We start from the raw sequence: 20,103 nt of genomic DNA on the forward strand, positions 1-20,103 counted from the left end.
GATTACATGTGTAGTCAACCTTATTTACACACTGATTGAAAGGAGCGTTTCACTGGCCCAGCCCACTTAAGCACACTTTAAAGGTCACGAAATGTTTTCAAAACAACGTTAGATGGCACTGTAACGCTATCGTCTGTGCATGAACGCTAATTCACGATTAAACACAGAAGAAGAATCCTTGCGTTATGATTGGTGTAAACCATCCAATGAGCGTGAAGGAAACTGACATTTTGAACTAGACAGGCGCTTCGTTGGTTAACAAGATAAACGTTTCAGAGTTTATGCTGATATTTATTTTGTAGTATCCGTGTTTGTCTTATCAAACCAGAATCTCGTTGAGACTAAAACAGTTTCACATCTATAAACATCCGCTAAGAAGTTCGTGTTTACAGGTAAGCAGAGCTGGTTCCGTTCTTCTAACAAACGTTACAAGGTTTTAGCTATGCTCGTTCAAGATGATCTCGTGTTCCGAGCATTACATGAATGAAATAACTATTTATCGTAAATATGACATAGTAAACAATCGGAAAGCAACGTTTTCCAACCTAAAACCGCCGTAACTCTACGTTACAAACCAAATCTGTGTTCCTAAGCTATGATGTTGCTGTATGCGTTACCTAATCTCTAGTTTTACTGGTTTAAAATAAATTGACATGGGTTTTTTTTTTTTTCCCTTTGGGGGGTGTAACATTAGAAACTCAGCACAAGTTGAGATTACATGGTCGTCCGTTACTGTCGGTGCTAAATTGCATTTTGATTTTGCTGTTTTAATATCTAGTTTGTATAAATAAAATAGCTGTAAAATAATTCAGCAGTGAGACATTTTCATTCAGTTGCCTACATAAGCCAATGAAGTCAAGCTCTGTTTTCTTATTTTAGGCACAGGGAGTCTGAGACAGCTGATAATATGTGTGGAGTCTGAGTATTGCCCTCTGTTTTAAATAAGAAGCCCTTCATTTATTCTGTGAGAGAAGAAGCATCACCATCCATGGCCAACAAACCAACTGGGCGAGGCTTATACATTCGGGAAAATCCAGATGCCGATGAGTGCTGTGAAAACATTCCACCCGGGGGCACTGTTAAAGCTGGGATTTCTAAACTCAAATGGCCCCATGAAGAAAACAAGCCTCTTTCTGACACCTGCACCTTTTCAACCCCTGCTCCAACAGGCAGCAAGCCAAAGTCACGGATTTCTTTCCAGTCTGCTCTGACACCAATTTTAAAATACTTAAATATCGGCAACAAATCTCCAGAAAGTTCAACACATGAAAATAATCGTCGTCAGACACTTTCTCTTTTCTCCTTTGGTGCAGCCACAGCAGATTGTCAAAAATCAACAAAAGGTTCTGTCCAACAGTTAAACTCAGATCCCCCTAGTAGCTATTCTGGGCAATTATTCAGTGACATGGATGGTCCTGTGTCCTTTCTAGGTGACGAATGCTTGCCAGAAGTGACCCTATTTGATTCTATGTGTGATTCTACCATACAGCTTACTAGAAATGACTCCCCTGCTCCTGACAGCGCACCTGCAACTTCTGCAAGCACAAGCCCTAAAATAAATATTCCTGAAATTCATCCTCCTGATCTTTCACAACATATGGCAACAACAGAGATTACAGACCCAGATGTCAAAATGATTGATGCCTCTCAGAACAAGCATGCTCCGGTCCCCTGGCTGATACTTGACAAATTCTTGCCAGAAATTACTCTCCTTGATGTTACATGTGATTCACCATTATCATCAGGAGAACAGACCACCTCCATGGATGTGACTCAGGCTCTTCCTCCGCTTGATTTGAAACGCGACAGGTCTTTTAATGGAATGGAAAGTGGAAAAATCGCGGCACAGCCTAGCAGTTCAGATGTCATCTCGGGCGAAAAATTGCTAAGTACAAGTGTACAATCCGACAAGTGTGTGGGGGAAAGCACAGCAAAAACCTCTTTGGATATTACTATGGGAAGTGTTTTGGAAAATAGCAAGTCTTCATCAGAGCCCAGTGAATGTAATATAGAGACGAGTCAAGCATCGGCAGGGGATACACTTGGGAAAAATCCTGCTAATGTTACTCGAGAAATAATATCTTCTAGTGACATACCTGCAGACTCTAATGTGGAGTGCAGTGCTAATCAAAAAGTTACCTCAGAGATCCGGGAAGAGCCTGTGGAGTTTTCTGATAAACCTGAAGCTATCATTAAAGACCTGATTGCCAGCCATGAAGCAAAGTCAGCCAACGAGCCCAGTGGACAAAATATGAAGATGAGCTCAACATCACCTGATGATACATTCAGCAGTCAACCAGCTAATGTTACACATGACACAACCTCGTCCAATGACACGTCAGCTCAGAGTGTAAGGTCTACATCGAATATGGAGTGTAGTAGTAGTCAAAAGGACGCCCCCTCAGAACTTGTGGAATCTTGTCACAAAGTAAACGATGAGTTGAAAAACTATGCGACACAGCCAAACCCAAAAGCATCAAACTCCGGGAATGGAACATTTAATGTCGTGCAGGCCGCTGATCTGAGCGTGTCTAATGATTTAAATACTACTGCTTCAGTTTCCCACTTTCAGAATAAGACACTTGATCTTCCTCCATTTAATGTAAGCTGCACCAAAGATGGGACTTCAGGTCAGGCAGGTTTTGGCACCACTGAAACATCCCCCATCACAAATCAAAATTGCTCATCTTTAAAGGAATGTGCTCCATTTGCTGTGCAGAACGCCACCTTTGAAAAGCATTCTCTGCATAAAAGCAGTGGCAGCACAGTATTAGGGGAAGACCTCAAGAACAACACCTTTGATTCTCAACCACCTTCCAAGAAGAGCGACACAATAACTTTGTTGGAAACGGTCCAGAGTGAAAGTAGCCAAATTTCTTCAAAGCCTAATAGCACAAAAACTCTGACAGAAATGAGCTCATGTGACGGTCACCAAAGTGCTTCCAAGCCAAATGGAACAATAACTTTATCAGAGGTGAACCCGAGTGACGATCACCACAATACCTCCAGGCCCAATGGCACCATAACTTTGTCAGAAACAAGCTCATGCAACATCCGCCCGGGGTCTTCAGACAAGCCCTCCACACCTGAAGTCAGTAATCTAACCACCAGCCCTAAAGACAACAATATTGACATTGCCCCTGATCTATCAAAGCATAATGTTACGACAGATGCTAAGGACCATAGTGGCAAGGAGGTTGAAACCCATGATGACGCTTCTGGCAGTGGTAGCTGTGAGACTAAAGATCTTTCAGGTCTGCCTGTGGTGGGCGGGCTCTCCGATTCTTTAAACCGTCAAAGCTTTGGTACGGTGAACCTCAAAGCCAAGTGTTTCAATTTGGATGACACCCTGGATTTAAAGGCAGACTGTTTGATTACTTCAACACCAATGACTAAATGTACAATGTTCAACTTGAACACTGAGCAAGTTGAGGGCTTACACCTAGCAGTACAGAAGAAGCTGTACACAGATGGTCCCAGGAAGCCAGCTGATCAGGTGCCATCAGACCCATCAAACCTTGTCTGTGACCGTAAAACATTCTTGAAACAGCCAGCTGCTAAATCCCTTTGCCCTCCCCCAAAAGCTGGAGCTCAGCTGATGAAATCAAAGTCACATTCCTCAATTCCAGCCAGGTTGAATACAGTGGCATCCAACTTACCTACGAAAAGACAAAGAACCCAAGCTGAAGCTTCAAGAAACACTGCTGCCACTGCCCCTGATGCACCCCAGGGGGTAGGACTTAAATGTTTGCAAAATGTTGATATTACCATCTGAGAAAATGAACACAGGTTGAACCTATTAGTTATTATTTGTTCCATTTTATTTTGTACTGATTAAAAGCTGTACATCCATGTACTTGACAGTCTGTCGTTAACGTCCTCTTTTCGTGTGTGTGTATTTAAGACCACAGGAGTAACATCCTGCTACAACCTGCGTGCTACAGCAACAGGTAGGAAGTGTATACCTTTGTTTTTAGATAGGTTTGCATAGGTCCCAGTTTTGTTATTCCCATAATCATGTGTTTAATAACCTCAGTGTAACTATGTACTGTATCTGTGTGTTCGCACGGTGCGTCCGGGGCATCTCTGTCTTCCCCTTTGTACCAATACCAGGATCCAAGCTGCCCGCTTGTGGCTCACAAAGATCGCAGTTTAGTGGAATCCCATCAGGGATCCAGAGAGCTACTATGTGTCTTAGGCCACCTTTAACAAGAAGCAATACAGCAATTTCTTCAAGTACCGACAAGCTCTGTGGACCTACAGGTACTCACACATTTGTCAAACTGTATCTGTACATTAGAAAGTTTCAATTTGCCCTCACTTCAGATACACAGTAAAGTTGCCTTTCTTCTGATACTCGAGGGGGGAAAAAATTGATAAAAATGCAGCTGATGCCAAACTTCTATGTGTTTTCTGGTTTAATATTGCCTTCTTGAGTGTAACTAGTGGTTTTACACCTCATTGTAAACTCTCTGTATTTCCATTTATAAATGGCTTCTCTTGACTGGAGGTCTTGACAATGATCCTCTACTTCCTCCAGCGTGTTGTGGACTTTGGTAGATGTTGTGAAGTTGTTTTGTTTTTAACCATGGAAATAATTCTGTGATCATCTGCTTTAGTTGTCTTCTGTGGTCTTTCAGGCTTTTTATAGAGAAGGAAATTACTGTAGAAATGTATCTGATTTTTGTGAAAGATGTGTTCATTTATTTTTCTGTAACAGTTTCTCCTTTTTGTCTACATAGCAACTAACCCTGTGACCAAGACTTCACAAGCAAAGAAGCACCCTCTAACCAGAGCTGACAGTTTGCTAGTGTCAAAGAGGAAGAAAATGGGTAAATAAATAAGAAAATCATGCTCTAGTATTGCAGCCTTTTTAACAGCTTTGTTTGGTATTTTTGGTATTTGCATGAAGCTTGAAACCTAAGTGTAAGTGTACAGTCATGTAGATTTTTCTTTTTTCCACCCTTTGCAGATGCTTCTGATCCATGCAATAGTGTCGGAGCTCCAGTATCTGCCAGTGATGCTACAAACAAAGCGACAATCCTCAAGCAGCCCAGTAAGAGAGCTTTGCCTGCCAAAGCTCAAGGAGAAGGTATGTTGGAAATTTACTGGAATTTCTGCACTTGAAACTTGTGACATGGTTTGAACTTTATCTAAGTCACAGGTATAGAACAGTACTTCACTGTGTTTTCTAAAGATAAACTAATCAGTGCAGATTTCCTGATATGCCAAAGGGTTTGTTGGCTTTTTCCACTAACTGTTGGGCAGTTGGCCAAAGTTTGATGTGATTTATGCTGCTGAACAGCTTCACGAGCGCAGTAACCTGTAGTGAACTCCTGTGGTGCTTTCATGCTTTAAGAGGCTGCAGTGCCAGCATGTATGAGTGAACCCTCAAAAGCATGTAATGCTCCCAACAGAGCCAGGCCCCTGAAACAGCCTGGAATCAGCAATAAAGCACCACTACCTAAAACCCAAATCCACAGTAAGTTGAGAGTGCTGAGGAGACAAGTCTCAGCTGTGTAATTTCTAGTGGACTGTTGGTACTCAGAACCAATTTGGTTGTTTTGTGTTTATTAAAATCACGTGTTCATGTTGTCTGAAGGTTACTTTTACTCTGTGTTGTTATTATTATGTGTTAATTGGATTTTAATTTCATGTCATACAATTGTGAACATTAAACGACAACAACAACTAACACAAGATTGTTAAGTCGTATGTATTCATACAATGTCCCAGTATATCAATTGCTATTTAAAGACAATGGTGAAAATAATTAGCATAGACTGTAAATTGTGGGCGTTACAATTTCCCATTTGTCCTCTTTAATTAATGATGCAAACTGTTTTTCAGGTTGCGCAAAATGTGCTGAGCTTGAAGAACAACTTAAACTGATATCAGAAGAAAACACAAGGCTGAAAGAAGGTATCAGATGGCCTGTTACTGTGGTTATATGGGTCTAAATTGTAGAAATTATTAAGAAGTCAGGAGACATTACAACTTGAAGAATTTGGACTTTACTCAATCAAATCATATCATATACTCAGTATTATCAAGTGATCCTCTTTTTTTTCCTTTTTGGTTATGTTATTTATGTTACACAAGCAATCTTTTATTGTAGGAACATAATTAAGTTTTCCTCTTTTTCTCTTCTAGAGTTGCTGAAATACACTAAACAAGATGTCCCAGTGAAATCCCGGTGTTAATACTTTAAAGCATATCTGCTGTTTTTAAATGTTAATAATTACGTAAAATAATTTACTCACTAAAGTAGAAATGTTTTTTGTTTTTTTCTATTTTGCAGTGAGGATGAGATTTTGTCTGTTTGTGTGTTTAACATTACACTGTTTATTTTCAACTCTAATAAATTTAATAATATGTGTTGGTCTTTCATTTGGTTGGTCTAACACTTTGGAGAGTGCTCTGCTGGGAGGACACATTTGAACACCTTTTTTTCAGTATTTGGAAATTTCAGTCTTTGCGATTTAGAATTACTGTACTCAAATACTGATACTCATTGTCAAGCTGCCGGGTATAAATAAAACATCAGCATATTCAACACGCATAGCTACTGGCATTCCACCACTGAAATTAAATATTGTATAATAGATTAATATTCTATTGTTAAAAATATTGAATTTCCAGTGAAACCCTGTGACTTTGGATATCTTTATCTCAGGTTATTCAACACACTGGTATATCTCCATAAATACAAGAATACGGTGTAGGCAAATATTTACCATGCACTGCGATTTAAAAGCAAGGTTTTCCAATACAATATTATATAAAGGTAGAGTTGTTAAAACTTTACCCGTATGTAATGCTTTCAGTTACTTTTGTCCAGTTTTGCTGGTGTAATCCCTTTCCTCGGAAGCAGTGGTGAACCAGCTAAGGAAAAAGTGGAGACCAACGATTCGTTTTTTTTCTCCAAACTCCCGTGAGAACAACAGAATGGGATTTTTAAATGCACTGTTTCAGCCGCTGAGTGGCGCTGTGAGCGGAGAGCCTTCAGTGCTGCGGACTATTCACGTTGTTGATCATCAGAGTACTTCCTGTTCTGACGAAATTGCCCGGTAAGAGTGCTGCACGCATTTTCTTTTCCTTCGACAAGAAAACTGGATTTTTAAACAGCTCAAACTAAACACCGCGGAATAACTTTTACTAGGTTGTAGGTGAGTTTAATTCACTAAGTGTGCGACTTTTTTGTATTTTCGTTTATTTGCCGTGAAAGCATTCTGGGTAAGGCGTGTAAGCCCAACTGCAACTTGGTTTTCATTTCTTTTGTCGACTGTAATCCAGTCTGTTTGCTAGCATTAGGCTAATATTCTGCGGTATAGACGCATTTAAGTGTCAGCACTATAAGGCCGGTGGACGTTTTTCTGGAAAATAATTAAAACATTTAAGTTTAAAAACTGCCTATATTTAAACTGCTATAAATAACTTGTTGGTCTATAATATGTGAAACATATATCAAATGTATCACTCATGAATGATATCAAGTCATCTTGAGCGACAAACAACATTCCTCTAACAAGGTAGAAGCCGCAATCAGTTTTTGGCAATGACTTTTATAAATCCTATATTTTCGCAGTTAAAAAAAATTCTTGTTGACTTTAAAAATGCCTCTTTTAAGAGTAATCTGGCCAAGAGGACAGCTGAGATTGCAACAAATACAACAATAGTTCTGTAAACATATTTTAAGTGGACAAAAGGGACTTGATTGATTATAATGTAAGTACAATAACACAGTTATAATGATACTTGAGAAACGGGTATTTTTTTTAAATTTTAGATATAACTCCTTTGTAATACCTGTTCACCAAAGTCTTTTTAGCAACATACCTAACTATATTACACATAAAAAATACACGGAAACATTGGAAATCAGTTTTTGGCAGGCAATCAGTTTTTGGCACAACACCAGTGTTTCAGATTGACTGGTGATGGTCAAACAGATGTGTGGCAAACTTGCTTTTCAGGAGCCGCTACCGATAAACCAGCAAAAGCATCAAACTCTGGGAATGGGACATTTAATGTCATGCAGGCCGCTAATCTGAGCATGTCTAATGATTTAAATACTACTGCTTCAGTTTCCTACTCTCAGAATAAGACACCTGATCTTCCTCCATTTATTGTAAGCTGCACCAAAGCTGGGACAGGAACTTCAGGTCCGGCAGCTTTTGGCACCACTGAAACATCCCACATCAAAATTGCTCATCTGTAAGGCAATGTGCTCCATTTGCATCCTCTGCATAAATGCAGTGGCAGCACTGTATTAGGGGAAGACCTCAAGAACCACACTTTTGATTCTCAACCACCTTCCAAGAAGAGTGACACAATAACTTTGTTGGAAACGGTCCAGAGTGAAAGTAGCCAAATTGCTTCAAAGCCTAATAGCACAATAACTGACAGAAATGAGCTCATGTGACGGTCACCAAAGTGTTTCCAAGCCAAATGGAACAATAACTTTATCAGAGGTGAACCCAAATGACAGTCACCACAATACCTCCAGGCCCAATGGCACCATAACTTTGTCAGAAACAAGCTCGTGCAACATCCGCCCGAGGTCTTCAGACAAGCCCTCCACACCTGAAGTCAGTAATCTAACCACCAGCCCTAAAGACAACAATTCTGAAGTCGTCCCGATCTATCAAAGCATAATGTGACACAGATGCCAAGGACCATAGTGGCAAGGAGGTTGAAACCCATGATGACGCTTCTGGCAGTGGCAGCTGTGAGACTAAAGATCTTTCAGGTCTGCCTGTGGTGGGCGGGCTCTCCGATTCTTTAAACCGTCAAAGCTTTGGTACAGTGAACCTCAAAGCCAAGTGTTTCAATTTGGATGACACCCTGGATTTAAAGGCAGACTGTTTGATTACTTCAACACCAATGACTAAATGTACAATGTTCAACTTGAACACTAAGAAAGTTGAGGGCTTACACCTAGGAGCACAGAAGAAGCTGAGGATGCAGAACACATTGAGCGATCCACAGCTAAGGAAAAGCCTTATCTGCAGTAACTTCATTCAGCAACCTGACTTTAGATAAATTACTCTGACAACATAGTTTTTCTTTCAGATTGAATGCACCTGCTGTGGAGAGTGGTACCGCACAGTGTGTGTTGACTTTTCTTGTGCAGAGCGATTACAGATGTAATCTGGTTGTAGGCTATGGCAGTTGGCCACAGGTGGCAGCAGTGAGCTGTTCTCCATTTGAGACTGCTCCAGCTACTATGTGATACGTCAGTGGATCCAGCTACAAAATAGAGGTCATATGTAATTTGGGGAAATTAACTTATGAATATTCTTAACTTAGAAAGTTGACGTTTTAAAATGAACTCACCTAAAAACTCCAAAACACATGACACACCAACTGGCACACAAGAGTTACTCACTTTCACAAGGTCTACTTAATCACACTGACTCTATTGCTTACTAATTATTGTCTAACTGCTGTACATTTACTGTATGTCCTATCTCCTCACAAATGTTTGTTAAATTAACCAAACAGTTCTCGCTAGCTGTGCTAATCAGTTATCCCATCATTTCAAATGTTTTTCAGAGAAAACACTATGAGACTATGATAAGAGGATGTGATGTTGCAACACCAGTCAAGGATTAATGTGTAATGTTTGCTGGAGACATATTTCTTTGTTATGGAAAAAAATATTAAAATCATTATGAACAATAGGAGTGCTAATTTAATTTTGGTACCATTTTATTTAGTTTAAAGGTTTATTTGCGAGATCCACAAGAACAAAAAACAGTGAAAGTTACAATTATATTGTGCATAAAATTATAATTCAAACATGGTAATAGAGCCAGGTGCAGATGTGTCAGAAGTTGATCTGACTGTAGGCTATGGCACTTGGCCACAGGTGATGCTAGTTGGCTCGACTCCATTTGAGTGCACACAAAGCAAACTGCATGCTTTATTTGTGGGGCGAAAATGCTGAAATTGGAATAATAAAATGTACGAGGGGAACAACAATGAAGACATGATTCCCCAGATCATTGATTCTTGTCCTGTAAACAACATCTGCGTGGTGACGTTTATTTGCCGTTTTCACAGTCGCCTCGTGAGAATATCGCCTCGTGCATGAGAATATCACCAGGTAAACTCAAGACAGTTAATGTTTTATTGTTGAAGAGTAAGAAGACTTTGTGTTTAAGGTAACCTCACAAATGTCAAGGACGAAATATTCAGTGTGTATTTGCTGGTTTGTTGGTAGTGGCTCCTGAAAAACAAGTTTGGCACACATCTGTTTGACAGTGAATATCTTTGTCAGCTGAATATGTGCTGGTATACCACACGTAGAATCTGGAGCTGCATCTCTGTAATACCACTCATTACTTTGTATTTCTCTACAGATTGACAGCATCCTTCAGCAATGTCTCGATTCTTTGCCAGGTCTGACAGTGAGTCAGAGGAGTCCTCATCTGACGATGAGATCACTGATAAAGCACCCGGAGCCACTTTCAAGCAGTAAGTGAAACTTGGAATAAATCTCATCACAAACTCATCACATACATTGTTCTTCCTGTAAAGATCTGACTTGTGCACTTGGTTTTCACAGGTCGCTGCTTCTTAGCGACGATGAGGAGGACACAAAAAGAGTGGTGCGCAGCGCCAAAGATAAAAGGTTGGTGTGGTATTTTTAAAAGGTCACAACTTTAAAGTCTATACAAAATTTTGCCCCTTTTTTCTTTCTTTTGACTAAATTTATTCTTGAATCTTAGGTTTGAAGAGTTGACGAACCTCATAAAGACTATCCGCAACGCTATGAAGATTCGAGACATGTCCAAGTGTCTGGAGGAGTTTGAGCAGCTTTGTCGAGCCTTCCTTAAAAGCAAGAATATAGTGGATAAAGAGGGTATTCCTCCCTTCTATATCCGCCTTCTGGCTGACTTGGAGGACTACTTGAACCAGGTTAGTAGCTTGGACAAAAAATTAAACTGCAATTTAATGATTTAATTGTCATTGTGTTTGTCCTAATCAAATACTTAACATTATTTTTACAGCTTTGGGAGGATAAAGAGGGGAAGAAGAAGATGAACAAGAACAATGCAAAAGCTCTCAGCACCCTGCGTCAGAAGATCCGCAAGTACAACAGAGACTTTGAGTCAGAAATAGCAGCATACAAGGAGGTAAAGTCAAAGACTAAATCTTCATGTTTATTTTCTATGCATTGTATGAATCTCTGGGGGGGGTGTAAACTTAGGTCTCATCAGATCTGTTCTGTGGTCAAAAGACTGTCAATGTGCTGAGCAGCTTCCTTCTGGTGTTATTTAATCTGGTGTATTAGAATTTATACGAATTTCAGCCTTAAAAAAAGCAGTTATCAGAATGTCTTGTCTCTCTCTCCCTGCTAGAATCCACAGGAGTCTGCAGATGAGGAGGAGGAGGAGAAGGAGCCAGAGGACTCTGGTGAGCTGGTTGTTTATACAGGTTATGTGTAAAGGATTCAACCCGGAAAGCATAGGATTCAATAGGGGCATAGGTGAAATGTGTCTATGTGTAGTGCACGTGTCAAGTCTCATCATGAGTGATCAATCATTCTTGTACATCAACCTGTAGGCTGCCAGTGAAAATGGGCTTATTAAAAAGGACTGTTGAAGGTCCAGCTCCATGATATATTATACATTATACATATATTATACAGAATCTGAAGTTTAACTGCAAAAACTAAGCTGATTTTAAAAGTTTGTTCGGTTGAAACTTTTGACTGTTTTTAATCTACTCAGAAGAAACTCCAGCAGCAGATTAATCAGTTATAACTAATGAAGTTTAGAATGTTTTACGTAAATTATGAAGTTTACTTTGTACATTATTACTTAAAAACTCAGTTTAAGAGTTTTTTGCCCCCTTTCATTACTTCATTCTGTGCTTCAGTCAGTCACATTTTCACGTGCTGTACAAAGATTAGCTGCAAATGATGAGATGATCAATGTGTGTTGGTGCTGAGGGGAAAGGAGCCAGCATCGTCTGATTTGTCTTTTTGGTCCACAAGGCTCGTCCTCTGACAGTGAAGGAGAGGTGTCATCAAAGTCCTTCTTGAAGAAAAAGCCTGAGGCGCCTTCAGAAGCCACCGACCGTTCTCAGACTGCCAAGGAATCTGAGGTAAGAGGTCATTTAACTAAACTACAGCAAAAGATCTGGTGGGAAAGACAAAATACTTGCACAGTTTATTTGAGAGGATGCCTGAGCTAAGATTTTGAGTTTTTCCCTTCTCTCAAAAGGATAAGTCCTCTTCTTCTGATGAAGATGATGATGATGATGATGATGAGGGAGACTGGAGCCCAAGCGACTCAGACAGCAGGAGTGAAACCTCTGATAAGGAAGAAGAAAATGCCTTAAAGAGGAAGCGTCTTGTGACCTTCCTCAAAGTTAAAAGGTCTAAATACTTTGAATATCTGTTCAGACACTTTTTTAGATTTTAAGTCAAATTTTACCGCAGAGAGAGTCATGTAGAGTGAATGTGTTGTTACCAAACACTGCGTCTGTCCTCAGGTCCCAGGACACTGAAAAGCCTGGAGTCAGGAAGGAGGAGAGGAAGAAGAAGCCCAAACAGAAAGAACAAATTGAGGAGGAGACTGAGGAGGAAGGAGGCTGGGAGAAGGTTAACAGAGGAGTACCTCTGGTTAAGGTAAAGAACAGATGGTAATATAAAACTGTTTGGACTTGATGCCGGCCGGACAGAAGAATAGATGCACTGGTGCTGCTTCTTATTTTAGTTTAGCTTGTTTGTGTTTCAGTGCCGACGTGTTCATTTATAGTAATGACAGTGATAAAATCAACATGCAATTGTCTGGCTAATTTAACAAAATCAATGACTGTAAAAAGAAAAACTTGCCTCTAAGAGTTTATTCAACACGTTGTTTGTATTTTTAATTTTAAGTTTGTTTGTTTTTTCCCCCATTGCGACCATTCAGGAGAAACCCAAAATGTTTGCTAAAGGCACCGAGATCAACACAGCGGTGGTGGTGAAGAAGCTGAATGAGATCCTGCAAGCAAGAGGCAAAAAGGGAACAGACAGGTACGACTGCATTTATCACTAAAGCTTAAAAATATATATTTAAAAAAAGTTACGTATTCACACGACTGTTGATATCCAGTCAATGTAAAACCAGGTGTGTCATGTGGAAGTATGTCCAGTATATGAATTTCAGAGAAATTCTTCTCCTGAACAAATCCTGACTCCTTTTTTTCTTTTTTCTCCTCCCTCACTGACAGGGCGGCTCAAATTGAGCTATTTCATGCTCTGGCAGCCATCGCTGCAGAGAATAACTTGGGCCAAGGTATCCTGGTCAAGATCAAGTTCAACATTATTGCCTCCTTGTACGACTACAACCCCAACCTGGCAGCCTTCATGAAAGTGAGTGACACTGCTTTTAATTCTTACAGTATCAACAAAACCAAAAGGGTTCCTGTGATTTACTGTAGTGTTTCATGTTACATGAAATATCTTAAAATTGCAAGTCATCACAAAAATTATTTGTGCTGTTTAACATTTTGGATTGAAAAGAATGAGTTCCTGAGTTATGGTTCTTCTGGCTTGTCTCCTTTTTTAGCCTGACATGTGGAAAAAGTGTCTGGATTGTATAGATGAGCTGCTGGACATTCTCTTTGAGCACAACAACATCTTCATTGGAGAGAACATCGCAGAGGACAGCGAGAATCTGGCCGTCTCCGATCAGGTGATCCCACTCATCCACCCCAAGCAATCTGTGGACTTAAAGAAAGAAAGCAGTTTAGACTAATAAAACACTCACATAGCTGTTGAACTGTCTGCATTTGTATCAACTGTCTTGTGAACTATGGGCTGGTATTCATTTCTTTGTGTGTATTTGTTAGCCTTTCAGGGTGCGCGGATGCATCTTAACCCTGGTAGAAAGGATGGATGAAGAATTTACAAAGATCATGCAGAACACTGATCCCCACTCTCAGGGTGAGTGGTGCCAAAACCTGAGTGACGATTATTAACTGCTGTGAGGGTGAATGTGTTAGGACTGTAAATGTGGATTAACGGGTTGCAATCTAAAATGTGGGATTTACATCACCCTTGAAATTTGTATTGCTGTATTTGCTGCTCACATGGATGTATTTTGCTTATTCTTTCCTCTCTTTTTTTTAAAATCTTCCTTCAGAATACGTTGACAATCTCAAAGATGAGGGCAGGGTTTGTGGCATCGTTGACCGGCTGCTCACCTACATGGAGAACAAAGGCTCCACAGAAGAAATTTGCCGTGTCTACCTGCGCAGAATCATGCACACCTACTACAAGTTTGACTACAAAGCTCACAGACGCAGCCTGGGCCTGCAGGGAGAGACCAAGGTGAGAGACGGCACTGTGCAGAATCAGAACTTTCTTTTCTTGACAAACATCTGCATCATGATGCTATTTTTATGATGTTTAATGAAATGTTATGCATAAGGTGTAAAATGGTGTGCTGAAGTGTTTTTCTGTTGTGTAGTCCGAGCAGGACCAGGAGGAGAACAAGGAGGAGAACAAGGAGGAGAACAAGGAGGAGAGCGAGGGAGAGGACAGCGCTGTGATCATGGATCGCCTCTGCAAGTTCATCTACGCCAAGGATCGCACCGACCGTATCCGTACCTGTGCTATCCTCTGCCACATATATCACCATGCTCTGCACTCACGCTGGTACCAGGCACGTGACCTGATGCTGATGAGTCACCTGCAGGACAACATCCAACACGCTGACCCACCTGTACAGGTAGGCACTCGTAATCATTATTTCTTCATATCATCGTCATCATCATAGTTTATTTATATAGCACTTTAAAAACACACAAGGCTGACCAAAGTGCTGAACAATAGAAATATAAGAGATACAATAAGAATAATAAATACGATAAAATAATAAACATAGCAAAAACAATAAGTATAAGTAAATACAAGTCAGTTAACCACTGAGTCAAAAGCCAGCGAATAAAAATGCATTTTTAATCTGGATTTAAAAACCAGCACTGATGTTGATTATTAATATAATAATAATAATATAATATAATAATAATCTTCGAGGAAGATTATTCCAACGCTTTGGAGCCACGATAGAGACGCTCGGTCTCCTCTCAGTTTCAGCCGTGATTTGGGGACTTCGAGTAACGGCTGCTCAGCTGACCGGAGCGAACGAGTGGGGACATAGGGCTTCAGCAAATGAGACATATGCAGGTGCCAGACCATTTAAGGATTTAAAAACCAATAAAAGAAATTTAAAATGAATCCTAAATTCAATTGGAAGCCAGTGAAGCGAACCCCAAACCAGAGTAATGTGCTCAAATTTCCTTCTACCAGATAAAACCATGCCGCAGCATTCTGTACTAGCTGCAGGCGTGTCAGAGTGCCCAGTCCAACCCCTATTATTAGGTTATAAACGCATGGATAACAGTCTCCAAGTCACGCCTTGAAAGAAAAGGTTTAACCTTCGACAGACGCCTGAGTTGATAGAATGATGATTTCACCACCCCATTCCCGTGGCCATCAAAAGTAAGTGCAGAGTCGATTTTTAACCCACGATTGGTAATCGAGCTCTTCAGGTGAGGGGTCAGAGCAGCAAGGTCAACATCATGGATATCAGAGGAACGATTCGGGCCAAACAGAATTGCTTCCGTTTTACGTTCATTAAAATTTAAAAAAAGTTTAGAGCCATCCATGACTTAAAATCGCTAAGGCAATCAAGCAGGAGTCTAATTGTGGAGCTATCAGAACGACTGAAAGAAAAATAAAGCTGGCAATCATCAGCATATAGATGAAATGAGACTTTGTGTTTACGAAAGATTGCACCCAGTGCCAGGAGATACAACGAAAACGGTAATGGCCCAAGAATAGATCCCTGTGGTACACCCCATGGCAGAGGGGCCACAGAGGACGATGATGAACCCAACTTAACACAGAAGCTCCTGTTTGAGAAATATGATTTTATCCACAGGAGTGCCAAGACAGAAATGCCCACACAATGCTGTAATCGAGAGATCAGCAGGTCGTGATCCACTGTGTCGAATGCAGCAGTCATATCTAGAAGTATAAGCACTACGTGTTTACCGCAGTCCGTCGCTACCAGAATATCGTTCATAACCTTTATGAGAGCTGTCTCTGTGTTATGAAACGGCTTAAAGCCGGACTGAAAAACTTCAAACATTTGAGAGTTATTTAGATAATATGAACGTGTTCTGACTCTAACTATTAGTTGTATATACAGATCGCCTGTTTTAACCGTTTTCCCCTCCTCCTACCAGATCCTGTACAACAGAACAATGGTCCAACTTGGCATTTGTGCATTTAGGCAGGGCATGATTAAAGATGCCCACAATGCACTGCTGGACATTCAGTCCTCTGGCCGTGCCAAGGAGCTGCTGGGTCAAGGTCTGCTCATGAGGAACATGCAGGAGAGGAATGCAGAGCAGGAGAAGATTGAAAAGCGAAGACAAGTAAGTGCTGTCTGACCAGAGCAGTTAACTCTAACTAACATGTTGGTTTCTCTGTCAGTGTTGACCTGCTTGTAACCTGGATTTACTCTGTGAGTGAGTGAATTTTTGGGCCCCTTTCTCACAGCTGCAGGACAGATTTCCAGAAGATTTCATACAATTGTTCATGTGCACTTGGTGACTAGTTACTTTTTTGTTTTTTCCCTAAATGGGCCTTGACCTCACATTAATGTGCCAACTATTCCATGGTGTCTCCAGCTGCCTGTGTCCACAATAGTGTGAAATCAAGGCTGTAATGAAACGACAAATGTTTGGGTCTTTATTTTTAAAACACTGATGTGTCAGACATCCATTAGATGATACACACATGCATCGTGACGTTTATCCTCCCTAATAGGTGCCGTTCCACATGCACATCAACCTGGAGCTGCTGGAGTGTGTGTACCTGGTGTCAGCCATGCTGCTGGAAATACCCTACATGGCCGCCCATGAGTTTGATGCCCGCCGCCGGATGATCAGCAAGCAGTTCCACCACCAGCTCAGGGTCGGGGAGAGACAGCCCCTGCTAGGTACGAAACGCATCACGAGAGCTCGTTGTAGCAGGAAGTTTCATCCACAGAGGATAACCACAGCTTTATTTGTCCTCCAGGACCCCCAGAGAGCATGAGGGAGCACGTGGTGGCAGCCAGCAAAGCCATGAAGATGGGAGACTGGCGTACCTGCCACTCTTTCATCATCAATGAGAAGATGAACAGTAAGGTTTGGGACCTGTTCCCTGAGATCCAGAAAGTACGCGAGATGCTCGTCAGGTTAGCATACACTGCCCCTGTTCATCACTTGGTTCATTCACCAGTGTGATAATCCCACTTAGACGTCCTTATGTTTTGTTTTTTTAATAGGAAAATCCAAGAAGAGTCACTGAGGACCTATCTGTTCACCTACAGCAGTGTATACGACTCCATCAGGTGAGCACAGATGTATTAGTTTCATCAGTCTTTACTAAACCACAGATTTCTGTAGACCACTGCAGCTTCCCCACAGACCAAAGATGATCGGTCACTGTTCTGCCAAACCTTAATTTTACTACGCTTGTCTGTCCTTCAGCATGGCTACGCTGTCTGAGATGTTTGAATTGGAGATGCCCACAGTCCACAGCATAATCAGCAAGATGATCATCAACGAGGAGCTGATGGTAGGACTCGACGTTTCTGTTCTGTGGACTGAAAATATAGACACAGCAGTCTCATGGGGGCTTTTATATTTGAGTGTTTATATTTGTGATTACTTTTTATATGCCTTTAATTTGGATCCCCCCATTTTTCTCTTCCCAACAGGCGTCACTCGACCAGCCCACACAGACGGTGATGATGCACCGCACTGAGCCAACGTCTCTGCAGAACATGGCTCTGAAGCTGGCAGAGAAACTGGGCAACTTGGTGGAGAACAACGAGCGCGTATCTGACCTGAAACAGGGCATCTATGGCGGTTACTTCAACAGGGGTAAGTTCATCATGTTCTCACAGTACTTGGGGATCGTTAAATCTGGAACTTATTTCTAACCTTTCTGAACCATTTATTTTCCAACTTTTGCTATTAGATGATAATTAGCTTTCATTTGTCATACAGATCAGAAAGGTGGCTACCAACAGAAGCAATCCTACCAGAGAGGTATGTTAAATTTCACTGAGGTCGTTTCCTGTTTTATGTCAATGAGGTAGATGTGGGTTGGGTTCTCTTTTCAGCAGTAGATGCTATTTTAAATTCATCCATCAGTATTACACCTTTGTGGTTTGTTTTTTTCTTCTTTTCTTGTAGTTTAGTGAATTTGTGTGAACACTAATGAGATGATTGTTGTCTTTGTACAACCGCAGATGGGAAATCTTACCAGCAGAAGCAGTCTGGTTACCAGAGAGGCGGTTACAGGAATCAAAATCAAGGAAATTACTGAGCTTGAAGTTTGTGGATTTCAGTTTTTACAGCAGAGCTGGTCTTCATTCCAAGACAACATCAGTACCTCATTTTGTGAGTTTGGCTCTTGGCCGTGCTCCCTCAATGAAACTGTTTTGCTGCTGTTTCTATGTCAGTTAGCATTGCTTTGTGTCAGCAACGGCAGAATGTGATATTACATTTCTGTCAATTTCTTGGAATAAATCTGGAGTTTTATTATTTTAACAGATTAATAAATAAATATTAAACAGTGTTGTGTTTTGTTTGATTTTTGTTTGGGGTTTTTTTTGCAGTGATAATATAAATTCAGTACATGTATGGAAAACTAAAAGCATATCATTAAAATCAGTCTCAGTCCACCTGCTTTAAGATGCTTATCAGTGGATTGAGGGTGAATTAAAAAGTGGTACATCTTTTGTTGCCTACATATAAGTCATTGCATTTTGTACAATGCTTTGGACAAGTACAATACTTTAATTCACAAGAAAAGACATGCAGTCTGTCTGCTAACTAAAGCTACAGAGGCTCTATAAAGAGGACTGTGTGTGTGTGTGTGTGAAATTATATTTATTATATAAAAACCGGAAAAAAGCATTTCGATTATGCTTTAAACAAAAATCTTGCAAAAGCAGCTTAGTCTGTAGAGAAGTTTGGATCTGTTGCTTAAGTCTAGTTTTATAAATCCTCACCTGTAGGTTACAGAAAATTCTGAGCATCATGTTTTCCTTTTTTGTGAAATTTGATAAGCATTTCACACATTAAAGTATATGAAAGCAATCTTTTGATTTTCTGTACATCAAATACCACCTCGATTACGTTGCTGTCTCAGCGTGTCACAGCTCGTCTCACTGACTCCTCGTTGTGAGTGGCCACTATGAACCTGTACCGCTCAGGTTCCTGCGACATGACGTCCAGCATCACATCAAGGCATCCGTTATAACTGTTCAAGCAGACGTGAAATGTATCAAGAGTCGAATCAAGATCAAAAATGATTGGCGATTGTTATACTCCGGAGGTTTTCGTTCTGTCTTACCAGCCTGTCATTGGTGTCCTCCCAGCTCTGATGGATGGGGTCCTGGTGACCCTCTTTCATCGCTAGTTTTCTCTCTTTGTCCATGTAGGCTCCTCTCACCAGCTTGACACCCAAACAGAAACACTCATTCTTGGATAGAGACAGCGCGTCTAAGAGGAGAGACCTGGAGTCCTGATAACCACAGAATTTAACCACAGACACAAAGAATTATAATTAAAACCATTAACTGCCAGTGAAAGTAACAAAGTGTCTGATATTTGATGATAAAATGAGAAGAGAAATAGAGATAGTTGCCTTCAGGTAACATTGATATGTGTTCCAGATCCAGAGACCATCTTTGTTAAAAAGAATCACTTTTTATTTAAAAATAAAAAATTGCATCTACACTCATTAAATTTGCTTCATGTAGTCAAAGTTGGCTTATTGTGCTTCTCTCCGTTTTCTCCATAAATATTCAATTACAGTTGTGCCTGTTTTTAAAATAATGTAATCCCTAACTATGTTTTCTATACTTCTATACAAACTGACATCACTTTGGTATGGTCTCCCTTTTATAATCACCTCAGGCACAGTCAGAGCTACAGTTTTGACCCTGACTGAGGAGATTGAGTTTACAAACGCCAAAAAAAAATATTTTTTGCATTATAAAAATAGTTGTTTTTCTTTTTCAATCACCCATC

General features: G+C 40.5%; 2 protein-coding genes across 3 annotated transcripts; both read left to right on the plus strand.

The window, feature by feature from the left end:
- The first annotated feature begins 220 nt into the window (after window positions 1-220).
- Window positions 221-6,378, plus strand: LOC308390643 (uncharacterized protein). 2 transcript variants are annotated; one of them, XM_080872850.1, is made up of 8 exons: window positions 221-392; window positions 880-3,733; window positions 3,905-3,950; window positions 4,114-4,263; window positions 4,743-4,832; window positions 4,973-5,092; window positions 5,851-5,922; window positions 6,154-6,378. In XM_080872850.1, the coding sequence occupies exons 2-8, from the start codon at window positions 989-991 to the stop codon at window positions 6,201-6,203; spliced, it is 3,273 nt and encodes a 1,090-aa protein (XP_080728976.1). In that variant the 5' UTR covers window positions 221-392; window positions 880-988; the 3' UTR covers window positions 6,204-6,378. The 2 variants fall into 2 exon arrangements, with proteins under 2 accessions (XP_080728976.1, XP_080728977.1); XM_080872851.1 differs by lacking the exons at window positions 4,114-4,263; window positions 4,743-4,832; window positions 4,973-5,092; window positions 5,851-5,922; window positions 6,154-6,378 and having other exon boundaries at window positions 880-3,789; window positions 3,905-3,946.
- A 642-nt stretch (window positions 6,379-7,020) lies between these two features.
- LOC308390644 (eukaryotic translation initiation factor 3 subunit C-like) lies at window positions 7,021-18,642 on the plus strand. The gene is made up of 23 exons (XM_080872852.1): window positions 7,021-7,169; window positions 10,368-10,482; window positions 10,574-10,639; window positions 10,737-10,926; window positions 11,019-11,144; window positions 11,370-11,424; window positions 12,008-12,117; window positions 12,237-12,391; window positions 12,508-12,643; window positions 12,930-13,033; window positions 13,231-13,372; window positions 13,569-13,694; window positions 13,852-13,945; window positions 14,145-14,332; window positions 14,472-14,732; window positions 16,255-16,446; window positions 16,841-17,012; window positions 17,093-17,252; window positions 17,343-17,408; window positions 17,548-17,635; window positions 17,778-17,943; window positions 18,070-18,111; window positions 18,315-18,642. The coding sequence occupies exons 2-23, from the start codon at window positions 10,388-10,390 to the stop codon at window positions 18,389-18,391; spliced, it is 2,811 nt and encodes a 936-aa protein (XP_080728978.1). The 5' UTR covers window positions 7,021-7,169; window positions 10,368-10,387; the 3' UTR covers window positions 18,392-18,642.
- The last annotated feature ends 1,461 nt before the right edge of the window (window positions 18,643-20,103 follow it).

Source organism: Rhamphochromis sp. 'chilingali' (genome assembly GCF_963969265.1).
Source record: "Rhamphochromis sp. 'chilingali' genome assembly, chromosome: 22".
NCBI lineage: Eukaryota > Metazoa > Chordata > Actinopteri > Cichliformes > Cichlidae > Rhamphochromis > Rhamphochromis sp. 'chilingali'.

Bases quoted from the DNA above. Each gene is read 5' to 3' on its own strand.
- LOC308390643 (XM_080872850.1), top strand. From the start codon at position 989: ATGGCCAACAAACCAACTGGGCGAGGCTTATACATTCGGGAAAATCCA. The intron at 3,734-3,904 runs GTAGGACTTAAA...TGTGTATTTAAG, and splicing joins CCCCTGATGCACCCCAGGGG to ACCACAGGAGTAACATCCTG. The intron at 5,923-6,153 runs GTATCAGATGGC...TTTCTCTTCTAG, and splicing joins AAACACAAGGCTGAAAGAAG to AGTTGCTGAAATACACTAAA.
- LOC308390644 (XM_080872852.1), top strand. From the start codon at position 10,388: ATGTCTCGATTCTTTGCCAGGTCTGACAGTGAGTCAGAGGAGTCCTCA. The intron at 13,695-13,851 runs GTGATCCCACTC...TGTATTTGTTAG, and splicing joins ATCTGGCCGTCTCCGATCAG to CCTTTCAGGGTGCGCGGATG. The intron at 17,409-17,547 runs GTGAGCACAGAT...TCTGTCCTTCAG, and splicing joins AGTGTATACGACTCCATCAG to CATGGCTACGCTGTCTGAGA.